This window comes from Tasmannia lanceolata, unplaced genomic scaffold, assembly GCF_043159265.1.
Source record: "Tasmannia lanceolata isolate RefF3 unplaced genomic scaffold, GAP_Taslan_0.1 ptg000005l, whole genome shotgun sequence".
Classification (NCBI taxonomy): domain Eukaryota; kingdom Viridiplantae; phylum Streptophyta; class Magnoliopsida; order Canellales; family Winteraceae; genus Tasmannia; species Tasmannia lanceolata.
Genome location: NW_027518682.1, coordinates 7,269,076 through 7,284,368, shown reverse-complemented (window position 1 = coordinate 7,284,368; position 15,293 = coordinate 7,269,076). Strand labels below are relative to the sequence as shown.

General features: G+C 35.9%; 1 protein-coding gene across 4 annotated transcripts; it reads left to right on the top strand.

Moving 5' to 3' along the window:
* The first annotated feature begins 4,187 nt into the window (after nt 1-4,187).
* LOC143877310 (P-loop containing nucleoside triphosphate hydrolases superfamily protein) lies at nt 4,188-15,254 on the top strand. 4 transcript variants are annotated; one of them, XR_013250589.1, is made up of 16 exons: nt 4,189-4,480; nt 4,581-4,664; nt 4,766-4,839; nt 4,931-4,964; nt 5,749-5,807; nt 6,090-6,204; nt 6,318-6,355; nt 7,271-7,368; nt 7,526-7,581; nt 8,562-8,832; nt 9,029-9,123; nt 10,194-10,250; nt 10,383-10,448; nt 13,970-14,044; nt 14,478-14,818; nt 14,902-15,254. XR_013250589.1 is itself a non-coding variant. In XM_077379305.1 (15 exons), exons 1-15 carry the CDS (start codon nt 4,346-4,348, stop codon nt 14,965-14,967), a joined length of 1,323 nt encoding a protein of 440 aa, XP_077235420.1. In that variant the 5' UTR covers nt 4,190-4,345; the 3' UTR covers nt 14,968-15,254. The 4 variants fall into 4 exon arrangements, 2 of the variants coding, with proteins under 2 accessions (XP_077235421.1, XP_077235420.1); XR_013250590.1 differs by lacking the exon at nt 4,581-4,664 and having other exon boundaries at nt 4,188-4,480; XM_077379305.1 differs by lacking the exon at nt 14,478-14,818 and having other exon boundaries at nt 4,190-4,480.
* Nucleotides 15,255-15,293: the final 39 nt, after the last annotated feature.

Here is a 15,293-nt window from a genome sequence, read left to right as displayed (position 1 = left end):
AAGGAGAGAGTGGGTCTCCTTGCATCAAACCCAAGACAAATTGGAAAAGCCTTTTGGACAGTCATTAATCAACACAGAGAACCAAGCAGAGGATACGCATCTAATAACCCAAGCTCTCCATTTAGCCCAGAAACCCATCCACCCCATCAGATAATCTAGACACTCCCAAACAGTCTATCATAGGCTTTATTTTTATTTTTATTTTGAATGGTTCTATCATAGGCTTTATCCATAACCAATTTGCACATAGCTTCCTTGAATGAATTTCTAGAACAGAATTCAATGACCTCATTTGCTATCAAAGCTCCATCCAAGATCTGATGGCTAAGGGTGAAGGCAGACTAATTGATAGAGATGACTTTATGCATAGTTACAAAACTCCCCCGCACCATGGACTCCCTTTTACCTTGGCCACGTTATGGTCCAAGTCCGTATTTTACCCTATAAAGTTAGTCAAAACTCCTTGGACACTCCCGAGTTATGACCACATCAACAGAATACTCAACTGCTTTCTTAATATTAATGAAATATGTCTACTTTAAAAAAAAATTAGGCATGATGAGTTATTCGCTTGAGTTTTGAGCGTCAAATGAGTTACTCGCACTGTGCCTGTTATGTACTTATGTTGTGCTGGAGGAAGAAGTAGCTGGCAGTTAGCCCTCAACTACTAAAGTTGGACATCAAGCATGGCTAATCAATGCTTGATAAGATCAATGGGCGGCAGAGCATTGCTCCTTCCTTCTCTATTTTTGACAAAGGATGTGCAATTTAACTCATTGTCCCTCCATACTTCCAGGTCTGCAACCAACCCATGGAAGTCAACTACACTCACTTTCAAGGCTATCAGTGATGAGATGATTTTAATTCAATAATTTTGGGCAAACAAGTTGATAATATTTTTCTATTCACAAGTCGGTGATGGATTGGTTTACCTTTCTTGCTGGCTGCATGATCCAAGGCCTGGGAGGTCTGGAGCTTTTACTGGAAGGTGAGGTGAGACCTTGCAATTTATATTCAGAAACTTGCACTCATTTCGTGGATTTTTTACTTTCCAATCTGGTATATTCTCTGTCAACTTATTCTATATGAATCTCTTGCGAATTGATTACTTTTGTTCATTTAGTTGACCACTGGTTAATGCACTCTTTAACGAGTTTAACCACCTAATTTATTATTGGATTCTGGACCATGATTCTATATAGGCCAGCCAAGTTCAAGCTCATTGATACCTGCCCACGATCGAGAGTTTCAGCCCCAGGTCCTGTTGTTACATTAGAAAGAGAAGTTTGTGTGTATTTCTTTCTTTGATTTCTTTCTTTATTATTATTTGGTAGCATTCTCATATCGATATCTTCATGCAAAATTTTCGGCAGTATTCATTAGCCGACCCTAACTAGTTTGGGGCAAAGGCTGAGTTGAGTTGAGTTGAGTTGAGTTGAGTTGAGTTGAGTTGAGTTGAGTTGAGTATTCTCAGATCGATACCTGCAAGATGCTTGTTGCCTAGGTTGAGTTACGGCTCATAACTCCATGCTTTACTTGTAGTTAACTAGGCTAATTATGTAGCAGATATTACTGAATAGGGTGTTCTTAGAAAAGTTAGTGTGGTCAATCTCTGCCCATTTTGTAATTTTCTCATTTAATAAAGGGGACTGATATCTGCACTGCCATGTTTTGATAAATGCGCTACTGATTTTGTTTTACACTTTTATGATCCGACGTTGATTGCATCTTGAGTATTGTAACAGCCCTCAAAAGCTAATTAGAGAAGTGTAAAACAAAGTGAGGAGTGCATTTATCAAAATATGGTAGTACGAATATCGAATCTCTGTCAGTCCCCATAATAAATTGTCCCTTCTCGTTCAATAAAGATTTGGTTGGTCCGTCTGTGGGACGATCATTAAAATATTTTTGTCATTGATTGTTTGGTGTGTTTAGTATTTGTTGAAAGATTTCTTGTATCCTGTTTATTCCTCTAGCAGATACTGTTATAAAGGAGAAGCTTCTGGTTAAGAGAATCTGAAGAGGCCTTTTAAACTCGGTTCTTTCCTGGAAAGCATTGCTTTAGAAAACACAATGGTAGAAAACAGAAATACAGACATGAGGAGCTTCTTATCTGCTTACTAGTCAAGAGACAAAGGTAAAATGAATTCGACCAGTTCTCATTTTCTCAGTCTGTGAAGCAAAAGAAAGACTATACTTTAATATAAAAGGGTATGCTAGTTTGTAACTTTGTATTCATCATTGAGATGGGTCTTGATGAAAATGAATATGATCCAATGCACTCACATCATATGTGCTTGGCGATCCGATGTTGAACGAAGATATATAATTCACAAGATCGTGTGGAATTCAATGGTGGCATTTTAATGGATGTCTTTTTCATCATGATCGAAGGTCTTAATTCATCCAATGTGGGTGGGACCGATGCAATAGGCTGGAAGTGATGGCCAACAATATTCGTGGACCCACCATTCAAAAAAAAAAAAAAAAAAAAAATTCGTGGACCCAGTCACCATTCATGTCGATGAAATTTCCCCCTGGGTTGTTTCGATGTGCATAAGTAAATTGCAGGCGTAAATCGATTTTGGGTTGCGGACTCTAATTACACACTGAAGGGCCGCTTGGATACGTGGATTTTAGAATCCCGGATTTCTTCAAAATCGTAGATGGGAGATGAGACAAGGAAACCGCATGTTTTGCTTCTCTCTAGAATCTTGGATTTTAATTAAGAAATCCAGGTCTATCCGCCATCCTGAGATTTCCAAAACCTGTAAACCTAGGATGCTCTCCTATCTCTTGGTGACGGAAAGAAGGGCGACAAATCAGAAAACGACGGCTGATCTCCTCCTTCTCTCGTCTCCGATCTACGATTTTGAGGAAATCCAAGATTCTAGAGTCAGCATATCCGAACGGCCCCTAAAATCATTTTAATTTCCCTAAAAGATTAACAACTGTTGTTTGGCTAATAATTTCAAAATAGTTTGACTAATCCATAAATTTAAAATTTTAAAGATCATGAACAACTTGACCCCTAACTAGTTTGGGACAAAGGCTTTGTTGTGTTGAGTTGAGTTGAGATGAACAACTTTATGGGCCAACAATTACCATATTATAGAGGCGTGGTAGAAAAATGCAATCACGTTTTCATTACCATTACCGCGTGCTTTATATAAAAGAAGAAAAAGTGTGAGGAATTGACCAAATACTTGAGTGAAAATTCATGTTTAATTACATAAAGAAGAAAATGCTCTTAACTAACAAGTTATCTCTGCCGATCAAAGTTTTACTGCTCAGTTGATGGTGTATCAAAGGAAAATTCGGCTGACAAAAGGATAACCAACTGCAGTAGAAAATTCAATCTGAAATCTACGTTTGGATTTTAGATTGATTATATGACTACAGCAAGACTATAAATACGGAAATCTACGTTGGAAGCCACAAATTGAAGTTATGAATGACTTAGGAAACATTAAATGAGCCTAATTCTTTTCAAACGAACGTCATTCTTTTATTTTTCTCTTTCACCGACGGAAAAGTTGTTTTATGGAGAATTTATATGATGGGTGGCCGTGGAAACACGTGAAGTTTTTTTTATGATCCAAACCGTTCATCTATTTGGGCACAACGTAAATAGGTTGTGCCCCAAAAATCATTTCCATAGGATGATCCTAACCCTCCGATCTGAACTGATCTGAAATAGAGTGCCCCAAAAATCATTTATGGAATCTTCTACAAATCAGAGGGTTAGGATCATCCTATGGAAATGAGTTTTGGGGCACAACCTATTAATGTTGTGCCCAAACAGATGAACCGATTGGATCATAAAAAAAAAGTGGGCCGTACCTACTTTTTTAGACTTCACGGGTTTTCATGCCCACCCATCATATAAATTCTCGTATAACAGTACACCAACGTATGCTACAGATTTTTATGGGATCGGGTTGACTTTTCCCAACCCAACCCGAGCCAAAATCGGATTGAACCCCTTGTGTTGGCGTTGAGCCCGAACCAAGTCGCACCCCAAAAATCTACGGATTTATTAGGAAAAACGTTTCCTAGAAAATAGAAAATCCAGGATTCCAGGGTTTGGTTCACAACAATAACGCAGATTTTCGAATTCTCGGATAAAACTTTCCCTTGAAAATAAAGGAAAGAAGACCCCCCACCCCGTAAACATATAGTATTTCATTTTCCAGGAAAATACATTCCTAATTCATCGGGGATATTTCTTCCTCCCTTACCTGTTTTCATCCAGCAACAACAGCAAAACCCTAATTCGCTATTTTCATCTTCCTCAAAAACAACGTGAAGAAAACCCTAATCCTCATTTTGATCTTTAAGTAGTATGAAGAAGGGAAAAGGAGTGGAGGTTGTCATTCCTCCGAGCCAAGAACCCTCTGAAGAAAAAGGCGATTCTTCTTCCCCACAATCCACCCGATTTTCCACCCGAAACGCTTCTTCTAAATACGATTTTGTTAAGGTCATTCACATCTCTCTCTCTCTCTCTCTCTCTCTCTCTCTCTCTCTCTCTCTCTCTCTCTTACAATTTCTTTTCTTTTTTTCTTTCTTATCTCGATTAGGTTAAAGTATGGCTCGGAGATAATGCCGATCATTACTATGTTTTGTCTAGATTTCTCCTTAGTAGAATGTTGACAGTCACCAAGGTAGATACAATTTGTTTTGAAACTTGTTCATATGAAGCTAAACTTATGAAAAATTAAGTTGTATTGATTTTTATTATTTTATTATGGCTTGTTTGTTTCAGATCCCTAATCATGTTGCTATTAAAATCGCTCTCGAACTCAAAAAATTGCTTATAGACAACAGCCTTCTAGATGTGTATGTTATCCTTTCACAGTCCTTTATTTCTACCTTACCAATTTCTGCTTATTGGTTTTCTAACTATTATGTGGATTAATATTTTCTGCAGTTCTCAATCTGATTTGGAAGCTAATCTCTTTAAGGTACTTTTCAGTAAAGCATACAAATCCTCTAATAACATAGCTATTTTCTTACTATAATTCAATAAATTAAGGCCATATCTTTGATAGATGTTTGCAACTATAACCACCACTTTTATGTATCTTAAATTGTTCCTATCTCTAATGATTCCTCCAATGCCTGCTTGCCCCTTACTCCCCCAACTCAAACCATCAAAATTCATTTCAATACTCTCCATTGGGGGGTGGTTCCTTTCAATGTTCATTTTGAACTCCCCATTGGATAAAATCTGTTTGTGTATAGCAAATGCTAAAAGGAGATATGTACTACTAGAGGGAGATATGTACTACTAGAGAGATGCTTAAGAATTCCTGCAATTTTGATGGATTTGAAATCGTACATCTCTATTGATCCTTCAATGGAGATTTTATATTTGATCTTAGAGGTGATATCTCATTTGCCATAGCTTATAATACTCAAAGGGCTGTAAAGAAATTACCTTAGCTATCACAATATTTTTGAATGAAAGATATCAGAACCTCCAAATGGGTAATGTTGAAATGCCACCCGTCAATATTTATTGCCCCAATTTTGGTACTTTCCACCCATATCTTTTATTTTGAATCTTTTCGTTGGTTTGTACATCTCATTGTGAATTGTACGAACCACTGAGGCAATGACAGATTTTAGTACAAAAGGGATGTGTGGGAAGTACCAAAACAGGTAGGTGGAAATATAGAGGCATTTTTTGAATTTTTTTGATTGGGTATGATAATAGAAACCCTACTTACGGAGTTCTGTATGCAGCTTATGGAGAGAAGGGGTTACGGAGAAGAGTACATAAGACGCTATAAAATGATGACCAGGTCAGTGAGCTTTTTGGGCAGTGCAATTCAAGTTTTTTCAAATGACTATAAGGTCCTCACTGAACTCATCAAGGCTCAATCCAAATGTTGTCATAATACTATTCACCTTAACCAATTGCCACTTCTTTTGTGCTGTTTTTGTCTTTCCATCAAGTGTCTTCTTGGATTGGTGTGTCCCTATTTTTGTCGTGATGTCCCCACTTTTCTTTTTGTGTATATTTATTTTTAATTTGCTTATAAATGCTTGTATTTGACCACTTGTCCTCATCGTTTATCTTTTAGATTTCATCACCAAAGAGTACCATTCGTAATACTCGTTTGTGGAACTGCCTGTGCTGGGAAATCCACCATTGCCACGCAACTTGCTCAGCGGCTAAATTTACCAAATGTTTTACAGGTGAACCTATTCTATATCTTTCAGTAGGAATTTGTTTAGAATTATGCCTTGAGTTCTTTAACAATTATCTTGCTTATACTCACTCTTGACAGTTTTCTTTCCTAATTTTACAGACAGATATGGTTTATGAATTACTACGCACATCAACAGAGTATGCTTTCTTTCCCATGTTTCTCTTATGAGAGATTTACTTGTGACTTTATATTTTGAAGCTCAAACTTGAGTTGGGCAATCATATGTGGTGCTTTAGCTTATGTACATTTAGAATCCTTGAAAAGTATTATTTGTGAATGAAGCAGATTGGTTTTGTGGTATTGACTCCTCGCAACAATTGTTAAAGTTAAACATGATGTCACTAGTATTGGGAACCCAGAGTTGGGGGATGACCCTTTACTTAAAGTTTGTAGGAGCTTAGAAATTAACATGATTCCACATCTCTCATTTGTACATTTTTCTTTGGTTTTGAATGATATTTTTCACACTTTTTGATATTTTATTTTGGCTGTGATATGGTAAGTACATGTGCTGCCTCAAATGGATCTTGATTTGTAGAACCCTGGTATTTCTCTCTTTGATCTTTCATCCAGTTTCCTTGAAAAGATCTAGACCCTGGTTAAGGATTCCATTATGGCCATAGAGCTGTCTCCTTTCCATGCTGAGAAAGATAGGGAGGGAGTTCACAGAGAATGAATACATTACACCTACAGGAGGAAAGTTGAATACATGGAGACAAGAGCTGCAAAGCACTAAGAGTCCTAAATTGAATGAAGCAAAGGTTGAGTTGAAATGGCTTTCAATTCTTCGAAGCTGCTGCAAATCCTATATTTCATGTAATGAATAAAGATATTGAAGTAGCCTGCCAATTTTTCTGATAATTCTCAATGATATTGTTCTTAAATTCCTGTGTGTGTGTGTGTGTGTGTGTGTACCACCTCTTACCATTGCCCACTACTTGTTAGCCGTATTAATACTTATAATCTGTGTGTTTAAAAACTCTCGTCAGCTTCCTACACTATTTATATTGCCTGAGCATTAAAATACTTATACTTCATTACTTCATGTGTAGTGCACCGTTGGTGTCTACTCCGGTATGGATGCGAGACTTCAGCTCTCCTGAGGAACTCATTACTGAATTTTGCCGAGAATGTAGAATTGTTCGGAAAGGTGATCTCATGGTTATGGTTTGTATGCATACTTGTTTTCATGTGCAGGCATAGCAGATAATACTCATTTATTTTCATATAAATTGTTCTACGAAGATTTATTTCTAAAAAAATTTACACCTTTCATGACTTGGACTTTTGTATTGCGTGTTTGCTAGGCCTGGCGGGTGATTTGAAGAAGGCAATGAAAGATGGGAAGCCTATTATAATTGAGGTGTGGTTATTCATCTTAGTTTTTGGTATGAAGTGGTGAATTTCATTTGTAGCAACACACATTGTTCATGCTAATCCATTATTCCATGTGTTTTATACCACATATATTTTTAATTCTATTTTGTCCTGATCTCTTCTTGTTTGTTTAGAAATGAGTACAGAAAGAAATTTCACTTAATTTACATTTTCAACTGTCAAACTGAGGGTTTTCATCTCAATAGGTCTTGTAATTTCAACTAAACTTCTGATTTTTTTTTTTAATGATAATATTAGCAAAAAGGCGGCCACAAATGCTCACAGACCGAGCTGGTCACAAGCTAGAAAGCAAGAGAAAACATAAACACAGCCAAAACTATGGCTCTGACACTATCCGGAATGCAGTGGAAGAGATAATAAGAGGTCTAATGTCTACTTCCCTGGCTAAGGAGTCCATGGCCAGCACACATCTTTGGAACAATATTATGTGCCATTCGAACAGGACTATTATCTCCTCGAAGTGGTCTGCAAAATGGCCAAGGAAAGCCTTCCTTGCTTTAACTACTGGGCTATTATTATGGAACTATGGACACTGAGATTGGATTTATTTGGAGCGTCAGAGCTAAATAGACCGAGGCCTGTCAGGAATCTGGCTCCAGTTTTGAAATGGTTTTTAAGGTTGAATGATTTTGTGTACTATGTGAGTGATCAATGCTGGTAGTGTTCACCCCACCCTTTCAACTAAGATGTTTTGACTTATTAGTATGTAGTACATACCATGTAACAATATTTTCCTGGAGGAGAACTAATTCCAGTCGTATCCATATTTGTCTATATGCTTTAGCTTCTCTATGTATATTAACCCGGTTATCGTTAGTAATTTTACATTTGTCGTGATAATATTTTCATCCATTGACAATTTCTATGTTTCTCATTTGCATAGAGGATACCTTCCATGTATGTCTTATGCCTTCACTTTACAGTCTTTCATGAATTCTATTTCAGGGAATACATTTGGATCCAAGTATTTATTTAATGGACAAGGATAATAGAGAATCAGTTAACAGATTAACCAACTCACATAAAACAAATGAAGACCCAAAAGTGCATGGGACTTCAGAGGTTGACAGTGCGTCAGTGACAGTATACAGTGAGCGTGACAGGTCCCACCCTGAGATGGTAAGCACAGAAGAGGGGTCATCTGCTGACCAGGTGGCCGAAGTTACAAATTGTCTGAGATCGGTTAAAATAGCAGATAATATTTCTGAGCATCAAGGTTATCTCATCACTTGATATAACTTTTAATTTGTCTTTATCTACTTACCATTGCTTTCTTCATTTTTTGACAGTTCTTTTCTTCTTTCATTTGCTTCTGACATGTTATGCTTGAACTCATAAGATGGCTGCGACTAGCAATGTGATTTCTTACTGTGTTTGCTCTAGTTCTGAAGCGAGTATTCTTAATGATCCAGATACGAAGACAAATAATTCTGTGAAGAAAGAAAAGCCTGCTCCTGAACCAATAATTGTACCAATAGTCTTGAGGATGGCGGAATTTGATCACAAGGTCTGATTTATTACATCCATTATCAAATTGTATTTGCTATGGCAATTTTAGCTTTTGTTCTTTGTTGACATCATTCTTTTTGCTGGATATTGAAAGTGTCTTGTTGGGTAAGAATTGTAAGATTTTTAGCAGTCCTGGAAAATAACTGATGCGCGAACAGTTATGGTTCTTTTTCTTTCCATAAAAAGCGGTGTTCTTTTTAATTTTCATTGGGGCTTGGTTTTTATTTTGTTCATGGGTTTTATTTTAGTTCGTAGGGTTTTGGTTTAGCCGTATGTTTTAGGTGACTTAAGATGGTCGGCACGATCCACATAAGTCACTATCTTATAATTTGAGTGAACCTTTAATAAGTTTTAAGTGGTGAAGACTATCATTTTAAGTTGTTTTTTATGTTTGTCATTTAAAAAGGATTTTAGGGTTGAGATTAGAGTGGTTTACAAGGCTTTGATTTCTTTTAGGGTTATGACAATGTTCTGTTAAGGATTTATTTATTATATTGCAGAGCGCGAATTTTTTATCTTAAATTCATATTTTCTTGATTATTTTCTTCCAAACATGTTACATTTTCTCGTTTTTGCTTTTAATTGTATAAAAGCTAACCATAATATTTTGTTGTGCTCATGGATTTTTTTTAACTTTATTATTTACTTTGTTTTGATCTATGAATCAAGTTAATTGCATGATGGGATATGCATGGAATGCTGAGCTACAATTCATTGCAACTATAATTATGGATTATGTCTTCACATTGGAAACATAATCGGATCTTGCTAAACTTGACTTAAACCTAGTAACTTTTTTTGCTAAGCAAAAATTATTAACACCAAGGGTGTATCACAATATGAGTCTTATCTGTAGGACACTTTTGGAAGTTTGGCTCATCTAATTCAAGGATATATGCAATTCTGACATTAGATGTATCTGTAGACAAGGCATATAGCTTTCCCACTTGTACTTCTCTAGCAATCTTACCAGTAAATTTGATGTAGACATTATTCCAATTATGTGCGGGCATCGTATATTATGAAAAGAATGCTATTTCTCATTGGCCAATTTTTTCTTGAATGTAGGCATTATTGGAGGAATGGATCTCCACTAGAACATTTGGGGATAAATGTCTACAGCAGGTGTTGTGGATAACTTCTACTAATTGTATTTGGATATTACTGCATGCACTTACTATGGGCAATATTGTGATGGTTGCTTTTTGGCCGTCTTCATAACTAAATGTTAGTTTTCTTTATAAACATTCTCTCCAGGATCAGGATAAGCTAATCAGCAATTTGAAAACAATTCAGGATTACCTTTGTTCATTTGAGTCACAGGTATGCTCTTTATCAGCATTCTTTTGGCTGAAAAAACATGTTTGCATCTTGGTGTGCAATTTAGCTCCATGATGTTATTATACCCTGCCCTTTATAAATAATGCTCAATTGGTATCCCTTGCTTACTGATGGATCAACTTTTGTGCATGAATTTCATAAAGTTACGTTTAACAGCATTTAGACAGTTCCATATTCCATTTCTCGGCCATGTATTAGCATTTCTGGATAATTGATCATCAAGGAATGCTGCTTTGGCAGCAATACATACCATGGTGCTATAATATTGAACTTCAATGTTTGAAAAGAACATTGGAGACATGTGATGTTACTTCAGGTTTGCGCTTGACCACGTGTTTCTGCTTGTAAGTTCCTTGAGTTAGCACTTAATGCTATGAGTCGTATACCATAAAAATGGAACTAATACATAGAGAAACAAACGGAGGTATTAACTACACAATGAACCTCATAGCCGTCATTAATTCAGTCATACTTCCCACCACCACCTTCTTTGATGTCGCCTTCATTTTTCTCCTATATCACATTTTTTCTGCTTAATTTCTCCTCGCCTTTACTGTCCTCAAATGACTTACTGTTGCTTTGTTTAAAACTGCAAGGTCTTGATGTACCATGTTCCTAGAGAATCGGCTCTTTCTCCTTACTAGATGACTGCTGATCTTGCAACATTTTGACTTGACAGAAGAAATCCACACAACAAGTTCTGTATCAGGAAAGTGAAATTAAAATGGTATTCACAATTTTGTTTTACTTAGAGAATATTACCACTCAAATGCAGAAAGTTTTGGGAACTACCAAACAGGTTTGTTTTTGGTCAAACAAAGAAAGAGGTCTATCATACATGGAAAAAGATCGAACTACTACCCTTTTGGACCCTCCTTTATCTTTTTAGTCCTTTTCTCTCATTGTTCGGATTGTTTTTGTTTTTGTTTTTCTTCTTATTTTTAGGGTTGTTTTCAGTTTTTGTTCTTTTTCCTCTTTTTTTAGGTTTTTTGACATTTACTTTTCTTCTTTTTCTTCTTCCTCTCTTTTAGGATTTTTTCTAGGGAGATGTTTTTTTGCCCACCCCCGCGCGTAGGATTATGCGCCCCCCTTTTTCATGTGAATTGTGGCAGACTTTAACGCTTTTTGACGTCAAATCATGTGAAAAGGTGGGCGCATAATCCTACAGGGGGTGAAAAATCATCGCCCTTTTTCTATTATTATCTATTTGTCTTCTTTATTCTTCTTACTCTTTTTACCATTAAAAACAATTATTTTTACTCTTTATAGGACCGTTTTCTGTTTTTCTTCTTCATATTCCATTTTTTTTTTATATTTATTCTTCCTCATTTTTTAGGATTTTTCTATTATTTTCTATTTTTCTTCTTCCTCTATTTTTTTGCATATTTTTAGTTTTCTCTTCTTTTTTTCCTTCTGCTTCCTCTATTTTTTGATTTTTTGTCTCATTTATTTTCCATTTTTCTCATTTTAAACGCAAACTTACAGTGGATAACACACACTTGCTGCTGATATAAAAACTTACCGCGGATACACAAACTTACCCTGGACATGCGAACTTAGCGTATATACAAAAACTTACAGCAGATATGCAAACTAATTGCGGATGCACAAACTTACTGGGAATAGGCAAGCTTACTATACAAAAAAAATGATCTGTAGGCTTACAATTACCCATTTTTTATATTATCTCTTACAAAATTTACGTCAAAAAAGTTTTATCACCATAGATATCTTGTTAAATATGTTTGCGTATCCGTGATGAGTTTGTGTGTCTGCTTAAAGTTTTCGTATCCACGTTAAGCTTGTGTATATGAGTAAGTTTTTGTATCCGCTATAAATTTATGTATCCACAGTAGTTTTGTGTATACGCTGCAATTTTGTAATCAGCGGTTAGTTTGTGTATCCGCAGTAAGTTTGCTTATCTTCGGTAAGTTTATTCATCCACTGTAAGTTTGCTTTAGAAATGAGAAAAAATAAAAAAATAAAATAGAGAAACCATTCAACAACAAAAATAGAGAAAGAAAAGGCTCAAGAAAAATGAAAAAAGAAAAAAATTGGGAAAAAGAAGTGAGGAAAAAACAGAAAATGGGAAAAAGGAAGAAAAATTCCTAAAAAAGGAGGAAGAAGAAAACCGGAAAACAATGAAAAAAATCCTTAAAAATGACGAAGGAGTGGAGAACAAAAAATGACAGAAATTCTTAAAAAGCAGAGGAGAGTAAGAAGAAGAAAAACAACAACAAAAATAGAAAACAATCCGAAAATGGAGGAAGAAGAATAAAAACAGAAAATAATGGAAAAAACCTATAAAAAGATGCTAAAGGAGAAGAAAGGCAAAAAAATCCTAAAAGGAAACGAGGAAGTAGAAGAAAAATAGAACAGTCCTAGAAAGAGGAAGAAGAAAAATAGAAAAAGCGGAGAACAAACGTAACAAAGAGGAAGAAGAAAATTTAAAAAAGGTTTATTGGTTTTTGCTTTGGGACAAGAGAGAGGGAGGGAGGGTTGTTCGGTCTTTTTCCACGTACGAAAACTACCTTCGTCGTTTGACAAAAAATAAACATGTTTGGTAGTTTCAGAAACTTTTTGCATTTAAGTGGTACAATTCACCTTTTTTTGTTTGAACAAATGATAAAATACTATTACGAACTAAAACTAGAGAGACATGTAGAAACCCACTAAGGGGTTACTGAAAACAAAAGCTATACATGTGTCATATAATTCTGGGTAATTGTTCCACCACAATTTTCCCCAATCTTTGCTAGATGATCAGCTCTGGTCTTGCTTTCCGTGTGTATGCGAGAGATCTGATCCACTCATATCTTGCCGAAGTATTTTCCATGTCCCTAGACAGCAGTAGGAATTGCCATGCTAGAGGAGATTCATTTTTCAACCATCAGATTACAAGTAAAATTCTCCCTTAGTTCAGAATTTCAGATCTTCGATGGGGAATACAAATCCTATGCCGCAACAGAAAGAGCATCCCCATTGGTTCCTCTGAAGGAGTCATCACTGTTTCCGAAAATCCTCTCAGGAGTTTAAAGTACTTTGTTTCACACGTGTTAAATAGTGTCCATATGTAATGCTCTAAAATATGCAAGGACGCCTATACTTACTTTCTGACAAGTAGACGTCTATTGAATTGCTACAAGATTTACATCATGCTTATTAAAGAAACTTTGTTAAATAATTGGTCTCCAGGTAAATGTCCTGCAGTGTACCACTGGTCACATAAATGAGAGCCGTGTGCTGAGGAATTAATCCTTGGTTATGATTGCTGTATTGATATTGTCATTTGGTCATTGCATATGCATGTTCTTATTTTCTATAACTTAAAATGTCTAGCAACTTCAAGTTTTTTTATTTACTCCTGAAGCTACTTAGTTTAGTACATTTTTAGTACTTTTAGCATGAGCTATGCCAATCATTGGAAATGCATTTAATCTAGTAACTTAAAGAATAAACTAAATTATGTGTTTCTCTTCTTTTTCTTTGTTATTTTGAAACAGGGTTTGACGGTGGTTAATATTTCAGCCACTACATTCCCTCAAACTTTGGATTGGCTGCACGGCTATCTTTTACAGGTATAAATGACTGATGCAGTTTGTAGTTTTTACATGATTGCAGCTTTTCTATGGGTAGTCCAAGCACCTCTAATGCTTTTTCTAGGGGGCTGTTTGCTTCTTTTTTTCTTTGGATTCAAGAAACTGTTGAGATTAAGTTGTCAGGATAATATATTATTATTTGGATTTGCTTTGACTGCTTTCTCCATTCCTGCCTATTGCATGTGCTTTTAGTTCCCTCTGCTATCTTTGGTGTCCTTTCATTTATTCCGAAGTACTGTATCGCTTGATACCATCTAGCAGTGTAATATCCTCACTATGAAACACTTTTACTGCACTAGGACTACAATGAGATTTTTAGATAACTGCAAAATCCATGTCCCATTATTTAAAAAAGGAAATGCATGTAAAAAGATCAAAGAAATTGTAACGACCTTGACTTTTTCTTGCACAGACAGATGGGAGTTCCAATTGGGTGCTCTCTGTTAGGGTTGGATACCTGTGGATTGTTAAAATTGGTCTTCAAGCTTGTCATGACTTTCTACAGCTTTCCCTCTGTGTGTGATTGCATAGGAACATACTAGAACTTTGTTTCTCTGTTTTGTTTTGACAAAACTTGTTAGTAATCATTGGAAAGTGGGAGTGCATTCAAAATTAAAGACCAGAGCAGATTAAAGATGTGAGAGTTTTGCTTCTGCTTAATGATGGCAATAACAACAATATCAACCTATATGGGTTCTCTGTGCTTCTTGCATCTGTTCTCTTTTACATGGATTATAGATGCCCTCAGAGCAGGTAAATGGAAGTTTTATTTAAACTGCCCATTGTGGTTCAAATATACAATTTCCAGGGCCTTACGTTTATACCTTATGTTTCAGTGCATTGAGCGAGGCATTTCTCCTGAATCCTCCGCTGAGCCCAACAGACAATCAGATGTCAATTAGGCAAATCACTTTTTGTAGCGGAATTGCTGAGGCGCCAGCTGGTATATGCAAAGCTTTAGTATCTGCGAGATTGTAATTTATGTGCATTCACGACATATTTCTGGAATGAAAAATGTACAGAAAGCCATATCTGTGGATTTTGATCAATGAAAAGAGTGTTACCTCTGCCTGTTTGTTCATCTGGATTACCAGAAACAATAGCTTTTCTATGTAAGAACTATCATTTTATGTTACTCTGGAGGTATCATTTTTTGTGATTGCAAAGAGCTTCCACCCTATTTTTCCTACCTTTTGTTTCAGTTTGTTCAATTTATTTCTGAAGATTT

What these genes read in the sequence shown, in the direction of transcription:
- LOC143877310 (XM_077379305.1), top strand. Translation starts at nt 4,346, where the DNA reads ATGAAGAAGGGAAAAGGAGTGGAGGTTGTCATTCCTCCGAGCCAAGAA. An exon ending in GGGATAAATGTCTACAGCAG is followed by an intron (nt 10,251 to 10,382) that starts GTGTTGTGGATA and finishes CATTCTCTCCAG; the next exon opens with GATCAGGATAAGCTAATCAG. An exon ending in TGCACGGCTATCTTTTACAG is followed by an intron (nt 14,045 to 14,901) that starts GTATAAATGACT and finishes CTTATGTTTCAG; the next exon opens with TGCATTGAGCGAGGCATTTC.